Here is a 24,931-nt window from a genome sequence, read left to right as displayed (position 1 = left end):
AGAAGGAATCCACTCGTAAATACCGCAGTTACTAAAAACAAAAAAAAACTATTAACACTGCAATAAACGTTTGAGCTGGGTTAGTTCAGGTTAGATCCGGTATAATTCCCTAACAACGTTCAGCACAAATGTGGGTAGAAAATGATTGAAAAAAAACTCATATTCATTAAATATATTTAATTAGCAACACGTTATGGCACAGTTAAAATTGCGAAATCCTTCCAGAAAACAGCAAAACATCCTGAAATTTGATGTAGTAAATGAAGGGGTGATCCACTAAGAATCCTTTAGCAGGTGCAGGTAATAGCGCGGCCGTTAGTCCTATTCCGACTGAAATAAACATATCATGCACAATCAAAGATAAAATTAGAGTTTTATGTATTAAAATAAAAAACAATCAGTTCTTTTATATCATTTTATGTTATGTTGTTCTATGCCATATACTCATATACGTACGCAAATAGGATTAAGAGTTAAAAACTAAACGGGTTTCTATACATAATATAAATCGTGCTTAAAATGTATCAATTCGTCCAGCTAATAAAACGACATTCTCCGTCTTAATGGCATAGATGAACGGATGATTGGCGATGAAGCTAAGCTCACTTGGATATAACAGAGATTCTGGTACCAGATGGACTAAAAAAAATGAACATAATTTCAACCTTCCTTAAACTTCTAAGATCTACTCGAACTTCTACTAAAGTCTGTAAATGCAGAGGCAGCACCAAACACCCAAAACAAACTACTTATTCCGCGACGACTTTAACTTTGATCACAGATAAATGAAAATAACCTTTATTTTGCATGTTCCTGCGGTTAAATTCCGAGAATTCGTCCTGCGAAAAGAACAATTCCATGGACACTCAGGAAAAACTTAAACGGACGATCGGCCACGAAACGCTTTGGAATTCTCGCGTCTGATATTCGATATTCTGTAAATACTGAAAGAAACGCAAAGTGTGAGTGAACGTCGATCGGTACGGGTACCCTCTAACCGGTACTACAAAAGCATCCGGAAGAAGCGTGGGAATAGAGATTCCTGCGCTTCTACTGCGCATGCGTAGGTAAAGCACACATCTACCCTATGAACGATTCGCCTTATAAGTAGCATGAAGTTGTTAGATCTAACATATACTGTATCCGATGATAAACAGGAGGTCTAAATTGCCAGTGAAGAACAAAATCACACTAGTAAAAAATTGTGATTCAACCTCACCTGACGTATGCACCAACCGCGTGTAGTTATGCAGCAAAGTCACACTTACAGACTCTTAAGGCAGTGGAAAACATTGCTCTGAGAACGGCGTTAAACGCGCCTCGGTACGTTAGCAACCAGGTAATAAAAAGAGATCTAAAGTACAAGACCATGATGGACGTCATAAAAGAACGTGCCATGAAGACATTCCAAGCAGCGGAGCAACACCAAAACGAGCTAATCCGGAAAGCGACAGATTACACTCTGGAGCAAGCCATTCCGCACAAAAGACCAAGACATCAGTTACAAGATAACGGATGACATAAAGGAACAGACCTGCACGTGACCAAGCAAGCGAACGCAGGCTAGAGGAAAAAACAACAGCCGCAAGGCTTCCTCAGCAATGGTGGGAAAACGAAAACCAGAGCAGCCTTCCTGGTTCTTCTGACCCAGCGTTGCAAAAAGAAGAAACACAAGGGTCAAGCCGACGAAGAAAGAAGCGTCCAGACGGACGGGAGAACTCCATGTCGGCGAGGTAACTTAGTCGAAAGGAACGAAAGGTATCACACCGCCTTCTCGGACAGGCAAGAAGAGCCTAGAGCGAAAGCAGAACAATAGGCGATAGTTCCGCTCAACTCTGTTAGCTCTCAGATGAGAAACAGGAGCGCGATCAACGAAATCGAGCGTTAAAACTCGACATCCTTTGCAACACGGGGATTTTTAGTGGGTGAAACTCCACAGAGGTTGGTTGCACGGGCACCAGTATCGTCTTCCGCTAAAATTTTTTACCCCGAGATCCCCCCCAATTTAACATAATAGAGAAATCCGTGGTCTGCAACGAAACGTCCTGTAGGTGATGAGGGAAAAGAAAATGGAACTGTGTGAATTGAACAAAAAATTGCGCAGTTAATTAAAAGCCCCAGGTACTTTCGGGTGACCGGAGAACCACCACCGTAAAATTTAACCAAAATATGGTCTTTATCGTGTGCATTATACAGGGTGTTCCCCCGGGAACCGTCATTAGATGTTTCAGGAAAAGTATGAACAGCAAAATAACGAAAATTTAGTGGTTTGGTTAAGATTAAGAGCTTCGTGACGACCTCATCGAAAACATTTTCAATAACGTCATACTTCCGGTTGTACCGGAAGTGGATACGTGTTTATTTTAAAATGTCCTACGCATTATTGCATTTTTGGATTTGGCGTTCAATTTTAATCGAAGTTACTTAAAGGTACCGATATAATCACATTACGGTATCATAAAGACAAAAATCCGTTAGCAGGATATGCAGATGCGGATTGGGTTAGTAAAGAGATTAAGGGAAAGTCATATGCATATGTGCGTGAAGGCTTTGTATTTAAATTCCAAGGTGGGGCCAATGCTTGAAAAAGGGTAAACAAAAAGTAGTAAATAAAAACTAGCAGCTTGCAATATTAAAAGTTAAAATATTAAAAAATTCAAAGTGCATGGCACCAGTCAACACCGGTAGCTGAAAATTATTTGCACTAAAAGCTAATATGAATGTTTTTTAGCAGTGAGTGTTGGTTGGTGTTGGTACTGACATTGTCGGTAAGTTGGTATATGATAAACAAAGTTTCGACCTTCTACTTCTTTTAAGAGGCTCCATGAAACCATGCTTTTGCTTGTTGTTGCGGTTTCTCTCCCCTATGCCGCAGTTTTATTTTTTTAATAGGGTTTGAGGTCTGCCCTGAAACAAGCAGAAATGTGGTTTTCGGCCTAATTTCTGCGGTTTGACCAGATAGACTTTTCGGTTGCGCCATCCGTGTGTGCTTTGTTTAGATACTGCTGTTAACATCCATATTTTTACCTCTTACCATCCGCATTAAACTAATTTGATCGTATTGCCGCTCGTGCAGCATAAAATCTTAAGTGTGATATCTCGGACGATCTTCAATATCTGAAACCAGATATTAAGGTATTTAAGGAAAGAAATAATGTGCCTCGGGTTTGAGCGACGTATTAAAGGTGGTTTTCACTCACTTCTTAATACAGATAAAGGAAATATGATTTTGTCTATCTGTGTGTAATGCATAAAAATCTATATTTACTCAGAAATTTGAAGAAAGCTGAACTTTCTGGAGTGATTTTGCTGCAGCCTGCTGAAAAAATAGTCAACACCGGCGAAAAGTAAAAAAACTTAACAAGAATATATTTTGGGAAAACCTGAGTGTATTGTAATTACAATTTTTCGTATAAGAATTGTTTGAGGACACCTAGTGTATTGTTAGTTAATGCAATAGGCAGTTAATTGTTAACAAGGACTCTCCAATGAATGCTGTACAACAAATAATGATTGACCTCTCCGAGAGAAACCTAACCAACAGCCGGCATAACACTGAGTTACATTCACAGAGATCGCTGTGTGTGTTGGGTTGCCTATAGCTTTGCTTACATACCCAGCTAACTTCTTACGCAGTTGACTATGTTTGTGCCAGTAACGCTCCATCTTAAAGACTAAGGCCTTCAACAACTAACCAAATACAAGTATTAATTGTGAATGTTTTAATTAACTTTCCCAGTAAACAAAATTACACTATCGTAAATAACAAAGAACAGAAACGGATGATCGGCTCGAAACATGAGCCTCGCTCCGATTACGGCTGATTTTCTCGATATAACAACTAAAACCAAAAAGAGAATAATGTAGTTTTCTTTTCTATTCCCAACGATACGGTGTGAATTGTGCTACTTACCGGAAATAAACGTGCTTAGTGCAGTAACTTTTGCTACATTAATCGAAGAAACACTGATCATAAAATACCTAATATTTTATTGGCGTAATTCGTGACATTTCAGGCTCTAAATTTAGAGTGCAAAAGTTAATAATTGAAGCGTTGAAGCATTTCCCAAAGCAGCAAAAACATGAAGAATCCCAAAAAAATCACTTACCAGCAGTTGCAGCTGCAGCTTCAGTTCCAGACCTGGTTACATTGATAAAAGCCTTCTGGACTACTGCAGACACCATCAAAGGTTCCCTAGAAATCCCACTAAGATCGGCAGTTCTGCTGAACACCTGTTTCAACCCCAACTAAAGAAAAACTATGTCCAAAAACTAATTTCAAAGATGAGACTTATTTTTACTCTTTTTAAGATGGGCTTCAAGTCATACTCGCTTTCAACAAGAAAAGAAGGCAGAGATACAGCTACTAGTTGATACTCCAAGTTTTGGGGTTTAAGAAGGGAATAAATGTCTTTTTCTAGAGCTGCAAGTCCCTCGATTTCGTCGGGGAGAACGATAGTCATTGTAATATTGCTTCCATGGTATGGCAGCTCCAAGAATTTGGCTTTGAGCGTTGGAGATTCGTAGTACCTAAATGTGTCTTGTATAGACATCATATCAACTTCTTTAGTGTTTGTTTTGGTTATATAGAAAGTCTCCTTCTCGGTGAAAGGCAAAAACTCGTGTTCCCAAGTACCTAAATATTTTTGGTTCTTCAAATGGACAGAAAACGATTATTCCTTACCCTTGAAATGTAAAGCGTTAACCAGCAACAATTTGGTAGCCGCATCGATATTATAAGGATCGACGATGTCTCTGATTTTGTTGTTGGTACGCCCTTCCACCCATCGGTTAATTTTTTGAGCTGCTTCAAATCTCTTAAAACTCAAATTAACGATGTTAATTATTGGAAGACTCAACAATATACCTCAACGAAGTTAACATTCTCGATATCGGCGTCATAATTTTCGACGGCCTGTTTTTTGAAACTGTCCAAAATTTGTAAACCATTACTCACGAACAATTTATTGGCTGAGGATAACTGGTAGTCGTCGGATTTTTGTTTTAACAAAATAAAGAAATTTCTGCAACCAAAGGAGTTTAACGAGGGCTCAATGATAAAAAAAAACATACTTAAGGGCTTCTTCGGTCGTTTCTTGCTTGGGTAAATTAAGGGCGGAAGCGAACTCTAGCAGAGTGTCATTCTTGGCACCAGCCGCAGTCAAAGCCATAATTACTTCGATTGAAAAAGGGCTGAATATGAAGTTTTCATTGGGTTTATCCTTAAGAATTTCCTGCAATTGAAAGAATTTCCTGGTTTATTTAACGAATAGGATTTTTTATACAAGGTAAAATACAAATATGTAGTAACGGTAATAAATTTTTCAATAATTTGTCTACCAGAAAGGGCTTCAAGTGAAATTTGCAAGGCTAAGCTTTTTGATTCATTGAACTTTTTTTTCTTACCCCACAACATTCCTACAAACTGCAACTTTAGTTTTCAAAATGTCACCAGCTATTTTCGAATTGTTCTATGGAACCTACTCTTATTTGTGTATACATATACAGGGTGGCCCATTTAAAACTCATCAACTTTCAAAAACGTAAAAATTGAAATCTTTTTGATTTGGATTTGATGTTCCATTTGACCCCCGTCCCATTTAAGATTTTTGAAGGGGCTGCCACCCTGTTTAGGGGGATGACTCTTCATCTACAATTTTATGATCTAAAAATGTCCCGCTTAAAAGTAATATTGACGTGTCTCGGGGCTTTCCAAAGAAAAAAAATGTCCATTCAAGGTATTTCATGTGTACTGTTGTAAGTGGGCCACCCTGTATATTTAATTTGATCGGGGTTAGATAAGAAATATTTTCGATGAGAAAATTATTTTCTTTATCGTATCCAAAAAAATTAAAATTGATAAAAACACAAAAATTATAAAAAGGTCTTCCGTAGTAAAAGTGAAGTAAATAGCATTCCAGAAATTGCAATTTTTAATTAAAAAAGAGGCAGTATCAATTTTTTGCACGGTGAAATAGAACGGACAGCTCGGCTACCTGATTTAAATTTCTGTGACTTTTTCCTTTGAGGCCATTTAAAATATCTGAAATGAAGATCTGCCAAATAACGTAGATGACTTGGGGGCTCTTATCGTCAGTGTAATGCATCGGGCAAGACATCGACATGTGTTGAAGTGAGACCATTCATTGCGAAGAATAGCACTGTGTTGGAACAATGGCGGAAAACATTTTGAGCAAATGGTTTAAACATCAAATAACAATTAATTCTTGCAAGCAGTAAATTGTTATTTTGCCCTTGTCGACCGAGTTCAATTTGTTTGAATAAAATAAGGAAAAAAATTCTCAAAATTTTTCTTATCTAATACCAACAAAATTTAATATGTTTGTGTGAGTAAATAAGTGTAGATTCCATTAAAAAAAAATTTTAATAAAGGGTGAAATTAAAAAAATTCAAATTGCTTTAGGGACTTTAAGTTACTGGTTTTTTGCTGTAGTTTATTTTGTTAGTTGTTATTTGTACTTTCATTCCTTAAGTTACGTCCAGGTACTTCGATACTTATTCTAAGAATACCATCTGGATGCCAGACAACGGTGCCCATCAGACCACAACCAAGGGTGCTTTATGACTGGTAAATATGCTACTGGTCAAAAGAAGCTTCCTCGGTTGGAACTATTGCCACGATCTACACTCGGCTCGGCCATTGCCCGTAAAGGCTCTTGGCAGTGGTGCGCCCCTAGTTGGAATTCCTCAGGTTTACTTCTTAAGGAATAATCAAAGTAATTTTGCCCTCTTTTTTTTTTCTTCTCTTCGTCTTGGAGCGGTGTCGGTGTCAGATATGTGATCCAAATCATAGTTCGTAACCCCTCCAATTAAGCAATCTCCCCCTTCATACTTAGACCAACAAATTCTGTCATTATTTAAAATAATTGAAAATAAATACAGTCAATTTTCGTAAACCAAATTGTCGTTTTCGTGGTTTCGTTTGTCGAAGGAACCCCTTAAAAAGTTGAATTTCGTTGGAAGATTGTGGGCAGAAAAAAGTTTAAAATCATCAAAAAGTGACAACAAATTAGCCTTGTAACTGGGACTTGAAACATTTTCCGTTAAAAAAATTATTTCAAAAGTTATTGCCATCATCCCATAAATATGATTGCGCCTTTACGGGCAGAGAGGCGGTCCGCAGGAGAGAGTTCTGTCCTCTCTCTCACGTGGTCATTACTCGTAGATGATCTGTTGGTGATCCCGGCTCTAAAGGAAGTGGAAGTATAAGTTTATTTGAACCACTACTCAATCTTTGGGAGCCGATTTTTGATAACCTGAAAGGACTTAAAAGTGGACAAACCAATATACGTAATAGGTTTCAAACCAACAAACTGGAAATACAAGACAAAAACACTCTCTCTGCTGCCCTACTTCCTCCCAGGAAGAATTGTAGAAGTGTGAAAAGTGAAATATGAAGAAGTGTCGAATCGCACACTGCCGCTAAACACTTAGAAAAAAATTCGCCAAGCTGATACAAATATGTGCGAGATGAACCATCCGAAGTTCTGAATGCTTGGGGTAAGCATAATCGAGTTATGATGATATGGATACCAGGTTATTTGGTTTTGGAAGGCACTGAGGTCCACCAAAGAGGCGACGGATCCAACTCTCATGAGGCACGGACCAGCTTTAAGGATACCCCGCAGCTGGGTAAAAGCGCAGCTCCAGAACCGGACGTGGCAAGAGGTTCCTGACGGTTCTGTAGAAAGAGAGAGCCCAAACTCTTATATGGTTAAGTAGGAAACCAGCACGACTTGACATAGCGGTCTACACACGGCACGGCCTGTTCATGACTTACTTACATAAAATGGGGATTCCTGAGAACCCGAAATGCTCGCTGTATCTTGAGGAGGAGGAAGAGGAGACCTTCGAACATTTTCTGTTAGTTAATAATTGTCAAATAAGTGGTTGATTTGTTCGTCGTCGGAGATGGAAGACCAACACAGAACACCGCTCAGGGAGGTAGTCAAGTTGGCCAGCAACCTGGACATATTTACCCGAGCTAGCCTGACTGTACTAGAAGACAATGAGGAAGGTGCAACGTGAGTTTTACATTGAGTGGGCCATGGCAGACATGAGGTCACAGCAAAGGCCGTTATCAGTCCACCCAGTTCATTACAAGAAAATTCAATGTCAAAATCATAAATAGAAAATTCTATATATCTGTGAACATAAAAATTCCTTGGGCCACACCCTGCATAACTGTATATTATCATAACTTGATCAGGCCACGAGAAAATTGTAAACAATTCAATTAGCGACCTATAAAGCCACTAATTCGTAGATGATTCGATGGCATTAACAAAAAAAACATTCAAGTGAGACCCAAAATGACCACTCCGCTGCAATCCATCCGATAAGGAGCAAATGTTATTTTTTTACTGCATTAAGTTATACATAACTAACTTATCTGGTTTAATGGTTTGCAAAAATGGCACTTCATTACCTTATCGAACATTACAGGTTTAATCATTAATTGACCACCACACAAGACTGGCTTTCACTGTTGTTATAAAAGACGGAAAATTCTTAAGAGAGTCTTATTTTCCTTCCAGAATCCGCAAACGAGCTTTCCTAAATTAGTGCAAATTTGAGTGCGAAGAAAAGCGGTCGACTTGGGTGAGTGGTACAGTAAAGAGAGAAATAAATAAAAGTAAAAGTTACTTTATCGATTTAAAGACTGCCATAGAACCAGGGAAATCTAAGGAATGTTAACTGTCCATACAATTTAAATTTTTAGATAGAAATAATAATGCCGACCAGACATATTGGAGTTGTTCTGATGGTGGCTACCACCTGTATATTTGCTCAAACAACAAAATTGCAAAAGCACTTTGAATGGAACATTCTGGATTTCCAGTATCCAGACGCGCGAACAAAATTCAACAGCCTGGTTACGGGAAAACTAAAGCCGGAAAACGCTTTGCCTGTAGGGATTGAAGTCTGGAAAGACAAAGTATTTGTGACTGTGCCCAGATGGAGAGAAGGTACTTTGGCTCAATAAGTTTATTGGCATTATATTATTTCTTATATAGGTATTCCGGCCACCCTCAACTACGTCCATCTTCTGTCTCCCCTCAGCAGTCCCCCTCTGATACCTTACCCCAGCTTGGAAGCTAATGAACTAGGAAATTGCGAGAACGGATTAAACACCGTGTATAGGATTCATGCTGACGAGGTATATGAATTTTCTTCCCTTATAGTCTGTGACAAGAATAATTTTAGTGCGATCGTTTATGGGTACTTGATACAGGTACATTTGGCATCGAAGACACGACACAAAACCCTTGTCCCTATTCCCTGAACATCTTCGATTTAAATACAGATAAAAGGATACATAAATATGAGCTCAGAAAGGAGGACATTAATGCTCAGACATTCATTGCAAATATAGCAGTGGAAGTTGGGAAAACTTGTAATGAAGCTCATGCATATTTCAGCGACGAATTAGGATATGGGCTTATTGTTTATTCCCTAGAGGAAAATAGGAGTTGGAGGTTTGAGCATAGTTTTTTCCTGCCAGATCCACTAAGAGGTAAATTTTCGTCGTTAGGACCACCAGACCACTGTACTGGTAGCCCATCTGGAAAATGAGTTACATAGAATGCGTAAAACTCATTAACACACGGTATCTATTTCAACGTTCCCATGAAATTTTCCTGCTAAAGTTACCAACGATTAAAATTCTAAAACTAACTCTAATAATCACATAAATCTACGAGAAAATCGTAACTATAAATTATGCTTTTAAATCTGGTTGCCTATGCCAGAGGCTCCTGGCTGATGTGAAAAACTATTTTGGGTCACGAAATGAAGAATTGAGTCACGGAAGGTCCCATAAAAAAAATAGCAAAAAATGTCTTGAGGCCTGAAAACCCGGCCAGTGGTCCAATATGTTGAAAATATTAAAATGTCTTATTAATCCAAAATTTCAATGAAAGCTTCATATACATTTTCTTTACTGGAGGGCCCTAGCAAATCCTGTTTTTTTCTTTTTTTTTTACTTAGCCGAGAATTTACTCAGGTACCTATAGGTCTCCCAAATAAAATGTATCTTCTATCATTCAGCAACATTTCGAACCACTGTCACCGTCCGTATGTTTACCTCTGACCCATTTTTTGCGGAACCTGACGTAATGACCCATTTCTCCATTTCATGGAGGCAACCGACAAGGCCAATTTTAGAAATAGCGCCAGACTTACAGTTTACATTGAACTTAATTTTAAGCCGAATGATTGATTTTTTTTTTTAGTGTAATCAACGAGGCTTTAGATGACATTTAATTACTTTTCCAATTTTTCCTGATTATAATTTTTTACTAAAATACTTCTCATGAGAATATTTACAGAAACATCCCTCGTAAAATCTTGAAAGCGTGGAACGTCGCTTTGACATCGAAAAGCTTAAACGTCATACAATGGGAGGAAATCTCTATTTCATAGACGAACGTTTGTGTAGCTTCTTGTTTTTAATGAAATTTTATGAAAATAATGAGATTTTAGTTTGTTGGTGGGGCGATCACATAAGCTCCACTCGAAAATACTGATAAATAATTAAAATTAGATTTAAACCATTGTAAGAACAAAAATTCCCGGACCCACTATAATATTAAGGTATTGGTGCATCAGTCTAAAACGAGGTTTAATTATACGTGCCTTACTGGCACCAGTGTCAGTGCAAGTACTGCCGCCAAACACTTCGACTGTTTTTGATATATTTATTGCTATAAATTATTGGTATACGTGCGAAAACACTGGCGCCATTGACTCATGCACGTATAAACCCTGCTTTAAAAGCAGTTTAATTTTCTGGAATTGCACCGGCGCTAGTCCCAAAAACTTCAACTGCTTTTATGTAGGGTCTGTTCTGCAGGAACCATTTTGGGTCAGTTGGCTAACGCCAATGTCTTTACATCTATAAACACGCAAATTCTCAAGTGCCATTAAGTGCTAATAATACTCACCTACAAATAAATGCGTTAAAGGCGGTTGGACTTTATGGCACCGGTAGACTGGAACTATGGGTGTTCTGATGCTAATAAATCGCGCATGTGTAAAGGTACATTTCTTAACACTTGCGGTATTCAAATGGCGCTAGTAATCCATGCATATGTAAACTTCGCTTTAGGGCCATGTCTTAAAACTACATGTGACAGTCAAGGAAACAATCGCACAAAGCGCCTCGGTTAATTGCAGAGTTACTTCCTATAATTATTCTTGCTTCAACTCTCGGTTAAACGCCAATTTCATGATATTGAAAAACCTTTCAATCGCCATTAGTTGTTAACCCGCAGTTGTCGCTCCCTAACTGAACGTTCAAGAACCAACCCTTAGTTGTGTCACAATTTCAGGCGACTTTGTCATAGACAACATGAACTTCCAATGGGGTACTGAAGGCATATTTGGGCTTAGCCTCACTCCAACCCTTCCAGATGGATTCAGAAACTTATACTTCAGCCCTCTGGCCAGTAACAGGGAATTTGCAGTATCCACAAGAATACTGCACAACTCCTCACTGACCGAGGATAGCTACCATGAATTTTACTTTTCAAGTAACGAAAGAGGTAAGTGTGTTTCAGTTTTTTCTAGATCTTTCAACAGTTCAGTTTTTGTGACGCTTAAATACAGGTTTGCCGAGTATAATTTAACAACCGAAGTGGAATTTTTGCATAATGTGGGTAATTACAATGTTAATTCTAGGTCCTGATACCCATACCACAAGTCGGGTTATCAACGACGGAGAGGTTCAGTTTTTCAACTTGATAGACCAAAATGCGATTGGGTGTTGGAATTATAAAACGCCTTATTCAGAATCAAATATCGCAGTCCTAGAAAAGAACCATGCGGAATTAATTTTTCCGGCGGATATTAAGGCACAATAGTACATTATTCCGCTTTCTGAATATTCCTAAATTTGTGAAATTATAGGTGGACAGAAATAAGTATTTATGGGTCATTTCGGACCGCATGCCCAAATTCCTATTGTCATCGTTGGACTATTCAGAGCCGAACTTTAGGATTTTTTTCGCTCATGTGGAGGATTTGGTTAGGGGCACGGTATGCGAGTCTTCTACACAATTTGAGGACGACTCTGAAGATTTCTATAGGAGCTTATATTGGGACAGCAGCTCTCTTATGAAAGAAATCTATTATCCCGCTAGGAAGCTCGGAAGTAACGATTTGCTAGAGAATACCGAGTTTATTAAGGCTTAAATTGCTGTTTTCTTATGATAATATACCATTCTAGAATGTTCTCTCTTAAACCTCTTAATAAATAAAACATTCTTCAAAGTTTGTTTTTCGGAATTAATACGCGCTAGCCCCAAAGAGGTGCCCTCCTCCGTCCCCCCCTCCACAAACCTGTGACAGCTAATGTTGACGTCATCGTGAAACTTTGAGCAACGCTGTCCCTCTTAATTGCGTCACTTAGAATGAAAGATATTGAGGAAAAATGACTTACGTTATACAATCGTGCCGTAAATTGCAAATTTCCAGTGGCAAACGCGTTCAACGGCTCCACTCTGTTGCAGCGGCTCAACACCAATAAGGTGGTAAAAATTAGGCATATTTGCATCAGCTGCATTCTGGACGATTCTGAAACCGAAAAAAAAGCAGGGTACACTTGGAAAAAATGATATTGAGAAACTTAGTTGCTTTACACGAGAACGCTTTTATATATTCGCCACTTTCGCGCTATTTAACTTTAAACATAATTTGCATAACTATAAAGATTTTTAATGTGAACGAACGAAGATCTCGCACTTGCAGATAAAAATAGTGTATAATCACGTTGATGCTAATCTGCGTATATTTGTTATTACCACATAGATTAAAATGAAATTCAAGGAATCCACTTCTCTTCGTTTATATTTTAACAACTGTGGTTTTCACTTGAAAACTTTGTGGTGGCTGATTTACATTTGCAGGAAATGCTGTAGAAACGAACCGTAACCACAATTGTGTTCTAACATATACTAGACAATAGCCGGACTGGAATTATGCTTAGGCATGCGGAAAAACTCAATACGCAATCGAATTACGTATTGTAAACTTTAATGTTACAATGGGCAAATTCGAAGATAAAACCTACAGAGTCGGCTCTAATAATGCAAAGCAATGAAATACTTAACTGTAAATTGTTGTATATTTACATATTGCCTGTGTGTAAATTTCTATACAAAAGATTTAGAACAAATTATTTTTGAGAACTTACCTTTGTAAGCAGACAGCGGACTACGAATGTAACCACCCAAAGCAGAAACAACTTATGTCTTCAAACCGGTAAAATCACTTTGGGACTTGAGGGGACAATGATTTAGTTAAGGCGAAGGTCAAGAATATCTTTTACTGCAGTGGCTAATGCAAAACTGTATAGAACACGGATTCCCCACAGCACACGAAACCTTTACTATATAATTGTTGAAAACTTTTGAAAAGTAAACATACTAGAATTAAGGCAGGGGAATGTAATCGAACCTACGAAAATACGTTTTTATTTCATTTGCATATGGCTAAGAAATGTAATTAAAATTTGTCCATCCTGTTGACTATGGTCTAATCTTACAAAGCTGTTTTTTCTTGACCTTGACCCACTTTACTAGCGTTGACAAAGGGTCGAAAAGAGATATTTGGATATTTTCATTTTTTTGTAAAAATCAATTTTAATGTTCAATAGACTCCAGTAAGATCTCTTCTAACACAAGTTCATATATGACGGATTCTTATAACACGACGGAAAAATTGCGCATGTGCTCGTACAAGACACTAAAAGAATTATACAGGATGAATCCTGAGAAATTGTATATACTTCTAGCATGGAACAAGATTCCTAAAAGGAATATCAAGTGAGCATTAAAAAGTTGCTTGCATTTTTTTTTGTTATTCTACAGGGAGCTTTACACATTTTTGTCGAAAAATGGTTTTAGCCATAACTTTTTAATGCCAGATTGTTTTTTTTTCTATTTTCCGGTGAAAGCGTACACCGTTGTGTATGAGTAAAATCCAAAACCATATTTAAAAAATATATTAACTTTTTACCATACCAAAAAAATCACCCTGTATACGAAATTTCGAAAAAACGCTATGCACATTTGCTAAAGATTGGATGAACTAATTAATAGTTGTCAAATTTATCACATTCTTCATATACTTTATAAAAAAAAAAGAATTTTACGAAAATGTTACAGTTTTGGATATTTAGATATATCTACCATCCTTATCTTGAATACACTATATTTTAAAATCAAATATTGCAATGAATAACAAAACGCAAAACTCTTGAATATTTAATGGCAGTTAAAAATATATATAAAAAAAATTACTTAAATAAAAATGGAAAAAATTATTTGAGACATACATAACATTATAAAATTAAAATAACGAGAAAAAAAAAAGAACATTTATTTTTACTCTTGTTAGATTGACTAAGCCAAATGTAAATAGTAAATGGCGAATTTCTCATTTTTATGTAAGTTTTTTTGAGTCACTTTCCAACAATATTAAAAATTAGTTTTCTTTTTCTTTTCTCTCGTTATTTTAATTATAAAATGTTATTAATATGTCGTATATTTTTTTTTGCTCTGATTCCAGTTAATATTGCAGTTTTCCTTTTGTTATTAATTGTAATATTTAATTTTGAAAAATAGTGTATTCAAGATAAGGAAGGTAATTACATACTATATCCAAAAATCTACAATTGTAGAATTTTCGTAATTTTCGCTTCTTATCAAAGCAAGGTAGAATGTGACAAATTTGTTGATTGGCTCTAACTATTAGTTTATCTAATCTTTAGTAAATTTGAATGAAAGTTTTTTAAAAATTCACATACAGGGTGATTTTTTTGCTTTAGAGAAACGTACTAAATTTTTTGAAGATGGTTCTAGATTTTTGGAACTCTGAAAACATGATCTTTCACACAATAATGTATGCTTTGATCAGAAAATTTTAAAAAGCAAACTGACATTACAAAGTTACAGACAAAACCATTTTTCGACAAAATGTGCAAAACTCCCTTATAATGTCAATAAAAAACGCGAGCAACTTTTCAATCCTGACTCAATATTCTTCTTAATAATTTTGTTTCATGGTAAAAGTATAGAAGTATATACAGCTTCTCATGAGACATCCTGCATTATATTTGAATGAGGACGCTAACCGTAATTATTCTTCATAAATCTCGTGAAACCCCCATTTTTAGAAGAGATCGTTTTTAGTTGTGACGCATTTTAAATATGTATGAAAAAACCATCTTATCGTACGATTTATTTTATTATTCCCCTTAAATTTGAGGAAAATAAATCTTTGGGAAATCAATCTCGATTTTATCTAGAAAAAGTACATATTAGTACGTAAACGGCCCATGAATTTGTATTATTAAACTGTCTCGTACAACGTTGATTTATGTAAGACTTAAAATATCTCCAGTGTTATAGGGGATTTACCGTATTAGATGTTATGCGTAAATCCTCGTTAATGTTCTCGAAGCCCTCTTTTGCGATATTAGGAATTCTTACCTTCAAGACAAACGCTTGTGTAATTCCATCCGTTAAACTCGCGAAATATATTAAATTTTGAATAATCTATACACAATTATAGGTTCATATTGGAAAACCTTAATGAACATTCTTTCAAGACCATGCCGGGTTGAATACATGTAAAAATTAGATTTCCTTTGACAAGAACACCAAATCTGTCAAATAGCCTTTGCAAACAAAACAATAATGCTTCAATCGACAGTATAATGGCGTCTGAGGGTCTTGTATTTAACTCGCGAAAAATATCAAATTTTAAGTGAAAATATGTAAAAAAAACGGAAATATTTATACGAAATAAGGGTTAATTTTATAAAAATGCAATTAGTATCACATAAACACTAGTTTCGGCACAAAACAGGTAAAAATCCTGGTGGTAAAATTCGATTTGATTCGACAATTCAGGAATTATCCTACCGTTATTGTTCGGGTTTCCGAAGACGAACGAACATGCATTCGTGGCAGAACTTTCTAAACATTAATTCCCGATTATTTATACTTTACTGAGGTGCTGACATTTTCAAGTTTTGGTGAAAGTTAACTTGACCCTACTATCACGATATATCCAGTAATTGTCTTACACATTCAATGTACACAAAAACCAATCATATGTTTTATTTAAATTTTTGGCAATAATATATTCACACATTAATTTAAACCAAAAAAGTCACTATGTGGTCCATAAAATCTCAAAATCTTTCCTCTCATGGATCAACACATTAGCTCCTATTCTGGAACTTAAGGGGAAGTCGCAGTGAAAAAATTGCTTTATCCTTTTATACCTGCAAACGCAAGGATCAGTGTTCTGGATATTGCTACAACTCACCTCTACCTAGTCAAAATATCATTTCCAATGACAGGTACCAAAGTATCAAAGCATACTATGTGTGAAGGGAGACTGCTGTTAGGAGGATAGTTCTGCCTTAACCAGCTATTTGGTTTTGCATAAAACTGATCAGCCTCATCGATATAATTCTCAATTCTATCTATATTTGGGTTGCACGTCAAAAACCTTGTTTTTACATTTATGTGAATATGACTAAAATAACCATCTAAGATTAATCTACAAAACTCTAATCGCATACCTATAAAGAGGTGTTGAGTGACAGGGCATCAAAAACAACAAACTAACATTTTCAGGGTCTTTTAAAGCTATATGCTGAAGCTCCTCCATTACGTCTAGCGTACCTCTTTGGTGGTTGTAACCAATATAATAGGCAGGCAACAAATTTCCAATAAAAATTATGAATGTTGCAAGCCACATTGAAGTGCTAAGAGAGAGATATTATCAACAAACTCCTAAGAACATTTAAACATACTCACCCACTAGCTTTTCTGCTCCAAGCAGATAAAAATCTTGAAGAAACAAACAACATTATTGGCAACAAAGGGAGAAGAAATCTGAATTCTTTATGAGGTAAAAGACTGTAAAATTAATATAGTTTCAAATTGTGATTAGCAATAGAATGGAAATATGCCAACCAACCTGAATATTAAAGTGGTGAATATGACTGTGCCCAGCATAGCCAACTCATTTAGGTGATTCTTTCTAGCTTTTAATACTACTAAGACCCCCATAATAAAAGGCAAAATCTGTATGCCTAAAATGGCTGGAATACCGCTTGATAAGTACCAATGCCAAGGTTGTGTACCATAATTTGTAGCGACATTTTGAAATATATTGGCTTTGAGGAAATTGTAGGTGGTAATTTGGAATGAACCATAACTTAAACTGTCCAACACTACAGAGATAATCAACACAATAAGACTAAAAGAATTATTTATCAAATTGTTATTAAAATCTTTATTTTTTCAATTACCCAATAGGGATATATTTAGTTATAACCAATTTAAGTGCTTTAGTCTGAGAGATACAAAGGTGGAATAGACAGATGGGTAACCAAATCACAGCACTAGTAGCTCGTATACAAAATAGGCCTGCAGCAATCCAAATAAAACTGCTTGAAGTCTCTAACAATCACAATATTAAATATATAAAACAAAGATTCATTCAAGTATTTTACCAGGCCTTTTTCCAAGCCAGGGAAAGTGAGACAATGCAATTGTTGTAAGATTGGTTTCAAATGTATTAATTAAGGTTCTGGAGGATGTATAGAACCAAAACCAAGAGCTACATATAGAGAATATGGCCCATTTTTTAGTGCCTGACCATCTGTAGAAGCAGAGATCTGAGTAAGCACTTAAGAGGGCTTGGGCTATTCTAGGAACATATATCTATAAAATTGCTGTATCATAAATATCTAATATACTCTTTTGACTGCAAACAAATCTTATTTACCACCATTTCAGGACTGTCTAACCCAAGTATGTACATCACTTTATACAACAAGGCAAAGAAAAGGGGATATCCATAACTGCGAATCCCTTGACGCCATTCCCATGTCAAGTGCCCATAACCAAATACCAGCCTATGGGCCACCTCTAAGGACTGGTAGTACTCATCAGGGACAAAAAAAGTTTGGACTGCAAACACTGACAACAGCCTTACAAGTACAAATATTGAAAAAACGTCAACATTTTGAAAATTTTTAAGCTGCATTTTGAATTTAATGTGAGGTTCAAAGAAATTGTGTGTGCGCGCTTCCAATTATGGCTATTTGATGCCATATATAGGTATTTCACATTTCATGGTTTCATTTATTGAAATCAGTTATTAAACAAACAAAAAAACGCTATTAAGGAATTAGATATTTGATAACAAAAAATAAGGTTATATATTTTTTTTTGTTTATTGAACCGAATCTAGTATATAAAGTACTTGTAAATCTGCTTTTTAGATGGCGTCATATTCCATGTCAACGGATGATATGGTTATCCTTGTCTAATATGTGTATTTCTTGTACTAGAAACTTATCTATGGTTCATTGGTAATACTTTTGATTGCACGTCACTCGGCTCGTATGAAGTCACAACCGTGCGATATTGCCACACTTTCGGAATTTCCGATCATTTTCAGTAAATTGAAAAATCATTTCAGACTACGTTTTATTTAGAGTACGTAGGGTTCAGAAATGAATTCATTTTTCAATTAAAAATTAAATGTTAATTATTTCCAAATAACACTACAAAATGTACTAAGAACAATTCTGTTCTCTACTGAAATTCAATAAAATCAATGCATATATTATCAATATTAAATGGGTTTAAAGTGATGTCGAATTCTACTAAAATTTACCTCGTTCGAAATTTGGCACTGCAGTTGAATTTTATTTTCACAAATTGGTGACGTCCAAAGAAAAGTTGAACAATTGTACTTGAGAAAGGATCAATACTTTTAATCAGCTGTTCTAGTGTCGAAACGTCAACGGTCAGCTGGAATTCTAAAAAATAAATAATAAACAATCCTCTGCAAGTGCAATCTTCTCTGAATTGTCACGATGGCAAATTAATAATGTTTAAATATTCCTAGCACGCGTTATGTAAATCCAAGTGCTTATTGGATGGTTACAAACAACAGTCCATTTCCCAATATATCCCACAATTAATTCACTATGGTTAATTTAAAAAAGGAAACATTCATATGATGAAGATTACCAAAACTGCAGTGGGAGTGTTCATTTCGATGATTTTTCTAGCAGTATTTCTAGCCAACCTTCTACTGTTAATCAGCACAAATTCTGTTCATCCAGATGAACACCTTAGAGAGAAGTTTTTTCATGTGGCAGATAAGTTTGACAATCTCATTTGGTTTTTACAGGTAAAGTTTACTTCAGTCCTTTGTCTATGACTAAAATAACAATATTTGTCATAGATATCAGACATACATATTAGCATATTTAGAGACCCCTCAAGGATAACAGAATTTCGGGAGTTTTGTCATTACACCATTGATAGTATAACTCCTAAAGTAGTTCTCACTACAGGAGATTTGACTGATGCCAAAACCAAAGATGCAATTGGATCTCAACAATTTGAGTCTGAGTGGAGGCACTATAAGGATATTTTACAGGAATATGATATTATTAAGAAGACAATATGGTTGGATATTCGAGGAAATCATGGTATCTAATATTTCACTGGTTTGGGCAATGAGGTTTTTGTTACAACAGAATTTGTAGATAATTTTAATGTTATAAGCATCAATTCCAAACAAAACTACTTCACAAATTACTCAGTGCAAGGGAGGGATCATCCTCGATCTTATATGGTGCAGGTTAAAAATGGTAATACAGTCTATTCCTTTGTGGGTATTGATGCTTGCTTAGAACCCGGTATGTCATTTGCTTTTAATACATATATATTTATTTATATGGATTTATTACTCAGGTCCTCGAAGACCCTTTAATTTTGTGGGCATATTGGATCAGCCAGAAGTAGATGAAATAAACAGGCTTTTAAGAGATATTGATGCTACAGGTATGATACAAATTTCTCTAGAAAACATAGAATAAAGGAGGATTTATATTATTGGGTAGCTAACGGTCTGGTAACTGCATTAGGATCAGCTTAAATATTACAACATTCATTTTATTTTGATTATTCATATTAGCACATATGATCAAATGATTGTTCAATAAAACAAATGTTAGAATATTTTACCTGACTATGTCCAGACCTTCACCATGAATGGTGCTTAAATTTGAAACTTTTTTAGGGAGCAATTATACCATATGGTTTGGTCACTTCCCCACCTCATGTATTTTGTCTTCCGGTTCAGAAAACGTCCGTAATTTAATAAAGAAAGATCCTAATGGTTTCGTTTATGTGTGTGGACATTTGCACACACTGGGTGGTTTGATTCCACAAATGTACACCATGCAAAAAGGTGGCTTTTTGGAGCTAGAATTGGGTGATTGGAAGGATAATAGAATGTACCGGCTAATGGCCATTGATCATGGAATGTTTTCTTTTATTGACGTTCATCACAGACGTTGGCCTGTTCTCCTTTTGACGAATCCTAAACATGCGCTTTTTGTGAATCCTTTAAGAGAAAATATAGACAATATTCGGCATTCAACTCATATAAGAGTATTGGCATTTAGTTTGTCTAGAATACAAAGCGTGCGTATTAGAATCAATAAAGGATCTTGGACTAATTTAAGACATATCAAAGGTCCTTTGTATGTTACTTCTTGGAATGCTCAAATGTATTTGAGGGGGCTTCATTCAATTGAGGTTTAATGAACTTTTCTATTTTTTGTTTTTAGGACATTATTGAGTTATTTTATGCAGGTTTACGTAAAGGATATTGATGGCCGGGAGAAAACCGAAGAAGTTCCATTTTCACTTGACAATACTAAATCTTCCTTTGGGCTTCTTCCTAAGCTAGCACTCATGTCTAACCTCAGCCACATTGTGAGAGATGATAGTGTAACTTAAAAGACAGATTCTTGATGACAAATTATTTTAGTTCTGGTCACTTTTTATTGTATCCCTGTTAGTGTATCTGCTTCCATTATTCCTAATGAAATACTTCCATAAAGTGATATCAGGTAATATTTTAAAGGGTTTTAGAATAATTTTAATCGATATTGTATAATTGAAAACTTGTAGGGGGGTTGATCTCACAACCAAGACTTAGAGGAAACTTTATTAAAACCTTTATTAGAAAACTGTGGGTTCTGACCACAATAAACAGAATATTTTGGCCTATAGTCCTATATCCTCTTTACCTTGTTATGGGACCTTGGTCCATTGGTTATATTGTGGAGGATTACCTTGGGGTAATTTTCTCTTGGGGCATTTTCATAGACGGAGCATTCCTGCCTGGATCGTTCACATATGCTTATGGATTTGTTCAGGTATTACAAAACAACTATGCCAAGTTTTTTGTTACTTTTAAAAATATATTCTGTAGATGATAACATTCCAAATCCCTCTGACATTTATCTTAATTAATACAGTCAACAGGAGGTAAGCATAACGCATACAATTTTAAGTGTTAATAACCATAATGTGTAATGTTTCAGATATAACCACCTCACTCTTAAAACAGGCAAAAAACTGACGATAAAACAAGTTACATGCGCACATCTTCCATTTTGCGTTGTATTCACCATACAAGTAATAATGGCATATCTATTTTGGATGGCTTATGGCACTCTGGCCTTCATTTTGGGACCCTTAAGGACGTGGTCTCTAGTACTGGCAGCGGTGGTCTACTACACTGCTCTGCGTTTGCCAGAAAAATGCTTTAGACAAGCCAGAGAAATATGTTTTACTAAATCAGAGATCGCGGTGCACCTGGATGTGAGTCATTCAGGGATTGAGGAGAGTGCGGATAAGATAGGAAAAGCAAACTAGGGAGTGATATTAGAATAATGAGAAGATATCATTATAAGTTTATCCCCGTAAAGATGTATTATGTTCAGTCTTCTCCTATTTTATTGTGATATATTTATTTATCTCATTCAAGTTAGGTATACGGCTGTCCCTGAAATGACTGTACAACGCTTGACCAAAAAGTCCTGAACCAAAAATAAGGCGTTTTAGACAAACTTACCCATATCAAATGCTGCTTTATTGTGCCACTACAGAACGCCAAAGTTCTCAAGTTGATATAGTTTTTTTTTATAATTGCTAAACGATTTTATCGGTTTTCACAAATTTAGAACTAACAATTACTATATAAATTGTGGTGTTTTAACATCAGCAGGATCTTTTTTAATATATAGAAACATTAAAACTGGCGCGAGGTTCGTAAATAAAAAAAATTTCCCTGTACGAATACTTTTAGTTTCTTCTGTGCCACAAGCTTACTTTATTTTAAAACTTTTTGTCTTGTAAAATATTCGCCAGGCATATAGTTTCTCTACAAAAAAAATATTTACGATACGATGCAAATGCAATTTATCATGGTTATTTAGTCAGAATAAAAGCATAAAAGCAGTTTTAATTGTAAATAACAACAAACTTAGTTATTATTATACTTTAATTACTATAACAAATGTTGAAAATGTTGACCGTTTTCCTGGATACACAAACAAATTCGTTTTAACTAATTAATTTATAGTTTGGGCATTGTGTCTGGTTTATTTTAAAAATAATCTGCAGTGTTGAAAAAAACTGCAATATTACATAATCCCTGAAAAATGTAATATTAACTCCTAAGAAAAAAATCAACGTTAATTACTGAATAAAATACAATTTTACTTCCAGAAAAAAAAATCTTAAAACAGTTAATATTCTGAATTAAATTCAACTTGAAACAGAGGTGTACAGAGTTGAAACCTGAAGCACAAAAAATCGGTATTAATTCATGAAATAGTTTTTTAATATTCGAAACAGCTCAACTTACGATATCACTCCTCGGCCACTTCTAAAGATGGTTAACCTTCGAAAAGAGCCAAAATTGCAAAAAATTTTCGACTTAATTAAAATTGAATTATGTGGTTCTCAATGACCTGACAAAACTTAAATGTGAACCACAAAAGTCAGGACTTACCTCTGAACACTAAAAGCATGAATCAAAATCACGTCAGCAAAATCCACTTTCACTCAAAAAATGACAGTTAAACACCGCCCACTTTCATTCACTAAATCATAGATATATTAACAACGTAACTTGCCGATGTTTAGAACATAAGAAAACTCGATTATTCCGATTACTAGTGCAGCGCAAATTTAAAAAGATATCGCTCATCGCCACGTTAACATTCGAGTGAATCATCTACGAAGTGATATCGGTACGACCTGGCATTTGTAAAGGTACAGCTGATCGGTCTTAGAAACGTTATATGCGATGTTTCCAGATTTAGTAAAATAGGAGAAAAATTACGAATTTAAGGCAACAGTTTAATTATGTAAACATATCCTGATTGAATAAAAAACATTTTCTGTTGCAAAGAGAATTTGGTCAAAAAAGAAGTATAAAGTTTCTCGACAATGAAACTAAATCAAATTTTTATACGAAAAGTAGGATGACATATTCATAACTAAGATACATATGTATTATGTAATAAAGATAAAGGCCATTTACCTTCACCAAATTGTCCGGAATTCGTAGTTTTTATTGACAGCACATTTATAAATCGCTCAAGTAGCTATTTCAAAGTTTGAAATAAATATATAAAAATAATTCTACGTCTTGATGAACTTTTTAAAAGTATTTTTACCATTTATTTTTGGGTATGCATATTTATATTGGGAATTAAAGGGAACTTAATTACAGATGGATTTCTTGGGTACCTTCCATCTTCCATAGATAGTCTACGAATCAACTAGAATGGCACCATACTTTTCTTCTTCTCAATTTTTGGCCCTTTTTGGAATTGGAATTTTGTTTTAACATTATTTGGATTAAAACTACCTGTTTTCCTAAGTTGCCTTTCAATACTCACGAAAGTTTAATGGTATGGAATTTTGCTATTGGGATATTTGTTATAATAGATTCTGACACTCATAACGTCTATTTCGCTCACATTATCCGTAAATTAGAAGCATGTCAACTTTGTCAGGGATAAAATAATGTTTCATTTTAAACAAATAAAAATAAATCTATTTACATTAAACTCAGCTCCGACCAACAACAACGATAGTAAACACTATCGGTATGTTATATGTACGGAATATTTATTTTATCGTTGCGTAGGAAACGCAAAATATAATTTTTTTTAACATTATTTTCATAACAATCATGAATTTCAAAGTATTGTAAATCATTTTTTTTGTTGAGAAACTGTCTGTCTGGCGAAAATTTTACCAAAAACAAAAAAGTTTCAAAATAAAGTCAACTTGTGGCAGAGACAAAATCGAAGTTGTTCATATAGGAGGTAACGAAAATACAAACTTGTATTTATTGACCACGCGTCATTTTTAATGTCTACGTATCGAAAAAAGATCTCCCTCGCATCAAAACAAGCCAATTTATGTAAAAAGGCTTAATTCCAAAATTAGTAAAAATTGATAAAAGCGTGTAGCAATTATTTCAAAAACACGGTTTTAATTGATTTGAAAACATCCGGACCCTGTAGCAACAAAGCTAAGCCACCTTGGATATACCGTGATTCAAAAAAGTATTGGGCCACCACTGTTTTTCAAATATAATAAAAAGTCTAACATATTTAAAAAAAAATGTTTAAATATATTGTCAATTACTTATTTTACAATAAAAATCAATAGTTTTCTTGTTGTAGGACTGTATCAATTTAAAAAATATATTAACAATTTTTATTAGGTCAAAAAACTATTGGCACAGTTAGGAAAAAAATATTTTTGGGGCTTAGAAATTTCAATAATATTTTTTAATATTTAGTCATCAGTCCTTTCGCATCTATCACAGCTTTTAGACGCCTGGTTATAGACTCTATCAAATTGTGGAGTACAGAGTGTCCACACGAGAAGACCCACTTCTCCTCTAACTTTTTAATATATTGAAATAAAAAAAAGAAATTTTCACAAAAAACACTTGAAAGTACATGTAGTTTTTCAAGATAGTA

General features: G+C 35.2%; 4 protein-coding genes across 8 annotated transcripts; 2 read left to right on the top strand and 2 right to left on the bottom strand.

Annotated features, from left to right (window-relative positions):
- Positions 1 to 162: 162 nt before the first annotated feature.
- Positions 163 to 23,167, bottom strand: LOC136343196 (antichymotrypsin-2-like). Of its 5 annotated transcripts, XR_010732754.1 has the most exons (9): positions 22,939 to 23,167; positions 12,464 to 12,597; positions 5,074 to 5,234; positions 4,868 to 5,024; positions 4,685 to 4,817; positions 4,302 to 4,636; positions 4,110 to 4,248; positions 797 to 3,841; positions 163 to 330 (listed from the first exon to the last, which is right to left on the bottom strand). XR_010732754.1 is itself a non-coding variant. In XM_066289768.1 (8 exons), the coding sequence occupies exons 1-8, from the start codon at positions 22,955 to 22,957 to the stop codon at positions 203 to 205; spliced, it is 1,206 nt and encodes a 401-aa protein (XP_066145865.1). In that variant the 5' UTR covers positions 22,958 to 23,166; the 3' UTR covers positions 163 to 202. The 5 variants fall into 5 exon arrangements, 4 of the variants coding, with proteins under 4 accessions (XP_066145865.1, XP_066145868.1, XP_066145867.1 ...); XM_066289768.1 differs by lacking the exon at positions 797 to 3,841 and having other exon boundaries at positions 22,939 to 23,166; XM_066289771.1 differs by lacking the exons at positions 797 to 3,841; positions 22,939 to 23,167 and adding an exon at positions 13,217 to 13,411.
- On the top strand, positions 2,747 to 12,351 carry LOC136343195 (protein yellow-like). Its single transcript, XM_066289767.1, has 7 exons — positions 2,747 to 2,768; positions 8,559 to 8,990; positions 9,039 to 9,181; positions 9,229 to 9,538; positions 11,355 to 11,567; positions 11,704 to 11,876; positions 11,932 to 12,351. Exons 2-7 carry the CDS (start codon positions 8,756 to 8,758, stop codon positions 12,214 to 12,216), a joined length of 1,359 nt encoding a protein of 452 aa, XP_066145864.1. The 5' UTR covers positions 2,747 to 2,768; positions 8,559 to 8,755; the 3' UTR covers positions 12,217 to 12,351.
- Positions 16,125 to 18,640, bottom strand: LOC136343193 (GPI mannosyltransferase 3-like). The gene is made up of 8 exons (XM_066289760.1): positions 17,833 to 18,640; positions 17,558 to 17,768; positions 17,354 to 17,504; positions 17,020 to 17,301; positions 16,857 to 16,958; positions 16,619 to 16,804; positions 16,366 to 16,572; positions 16,125 to 16,315 (listed from the first exon to the last, which is right to left on the bottom strand). Exons 1-8 carry the CDS (start codon positions 18,091 to 18,093, stop codon positions 16,204 to 16,206), a joined length of 1,512 nt encoding a protein of 503 aa, XP_066145857.1. The 5' UTR covers positions 18,094 to 18,640; the 3' UTR covers positions 16,125 to 16,203.
- LOC136343191 (transmembrane protein 62-like) lies at positions 18,829 to 23,571 on the top strand. The gene is made up of 10 exons (XM_066289759.1): positions 18,829 to 19,251; positions 19,306 to 19,555; positions 19,613 to 19,765; positions 19,821 to 19,910; positions 20,149 to 20,669; positions 20,727 to 20,849; positions 20,905 to 20,986; positions 21,048 to 21,295; positions 21,352 to 21,407; positions 21,464 to 23,571. Exons 1-10 carry the CDS (start codon positions 19,075 to 19,077, stop codon positions 21,795 to 21,797), a joined length of 2,034 nt encoding a protein of 677 aa, XP_066145856.1. The 5' UTR covers positions 18,829 to 19,074; the 3' UTR covers positions 21,798 to 23,571.
- Positions 23,572 to 24,931: the final 1,360 nt, after the last annotated feature.

This window comes from Euwallacea fornicatus, chromosome 13 (genome assembly GCF_040115645.1).
Source record: "Euwallacea fornicatus isolate EFF26 chromosome 13, ASM4011564v1, whole genome shotgun sequence".
Lineage (NCBI taxonomy): Eukaryota > Metazoa > Arthropoda > Insecta > Coleoptera > Curculionidae > Euwallacea > Euwallacea fornicatus.
The sequence above is the reverse complement of the archived record's forward strand: the minus strand, read 5'-3'. Positions and strand labels throughout refer to the sequence as shown.

Excerpts from the sequence above, each read along its gene's own strand:
- LOC136343195 (XM_066289767.1), top strand. The coding sequence starts at position 8,756 with ATGCCGACCAGACATATTGGAGTTGTTCTGATGGTGGCTACCACCTGT. Across the intron at positions 8,991-9,038 it reads TGTGCCCAGATGGAGAGAAG|GTATTCCGGCCACCCTCAAC; the intron begins GTACTTTGGCTC and ends TTTCTTATATAG. Across the intron at positions 9,182-9,228 it reads ATAGGATTCATGCTGACGAG|TGCGATCGTTTATGGGTACT; the intron begins GTATATGAATTT and ends GAATAATTTTAG.
- LOC136343193 (XM_066289760.1), bottom strand. The coding sequence starts at position 18,093 with ATGCAGCTTAAAAATTTTCAAAATGTTGACGTTTTTTCAATATTTGTA. Across the intron at positions 16,805-16,856 it reads TGGAGCAGAAAAGCTAGTGG|CACTTCAATGTGGCTTGCAA; the intron begins GTGAGTATGTTT and ends TCTCTCTCTTAG. Across the intron at positions 16,573-16,618 it reads CACTCAACACCTCTTTATAG|TCATATTCACATAAATGTAA; the intron begins GTATGCGATTAG and ends TGGTTATTTTAG.
- LOC136343191 (XM_066289759.1), top strand. The coding sequence starts at position 19,075 with ATGATGAAGATTACCAAAACTGCAGTGGGAGTGTTCATTTCGATGATT. Across the intron at positions 19,252-19,305 it reads ATCTCATTTGGTTTTTACAG|ATATCAGACATACATATTAG; the intron begins GTAAAGTTTACT and ends TATTTGTCATAG. Across the intron at positions 21,296-21,351 it reads ATGCTTATGGATTTGTTCAG|ATGATAACATTCCAAATCCC; the intron begins GTATTACAAAAC and ends TATATTCTGTAG.
- LOC136343196 (XM_066289768.1), bottom strand. Across the intron at positions 5,235-12,463 it reads TTACGGCACGATTGTATAAC|GAAATTCTTAAGGATAAACC; the intron begins GTAAGTCATTTT and ends TTTCAATTGCAG. Across the intron at positions 331-4,109 it reads AGCTGCAGCTGCAACTGCTG|TCGGAATAGGACTAACGGCC; the intron begins GTAAGTGATTTT and ends TGTTTATTTCAG.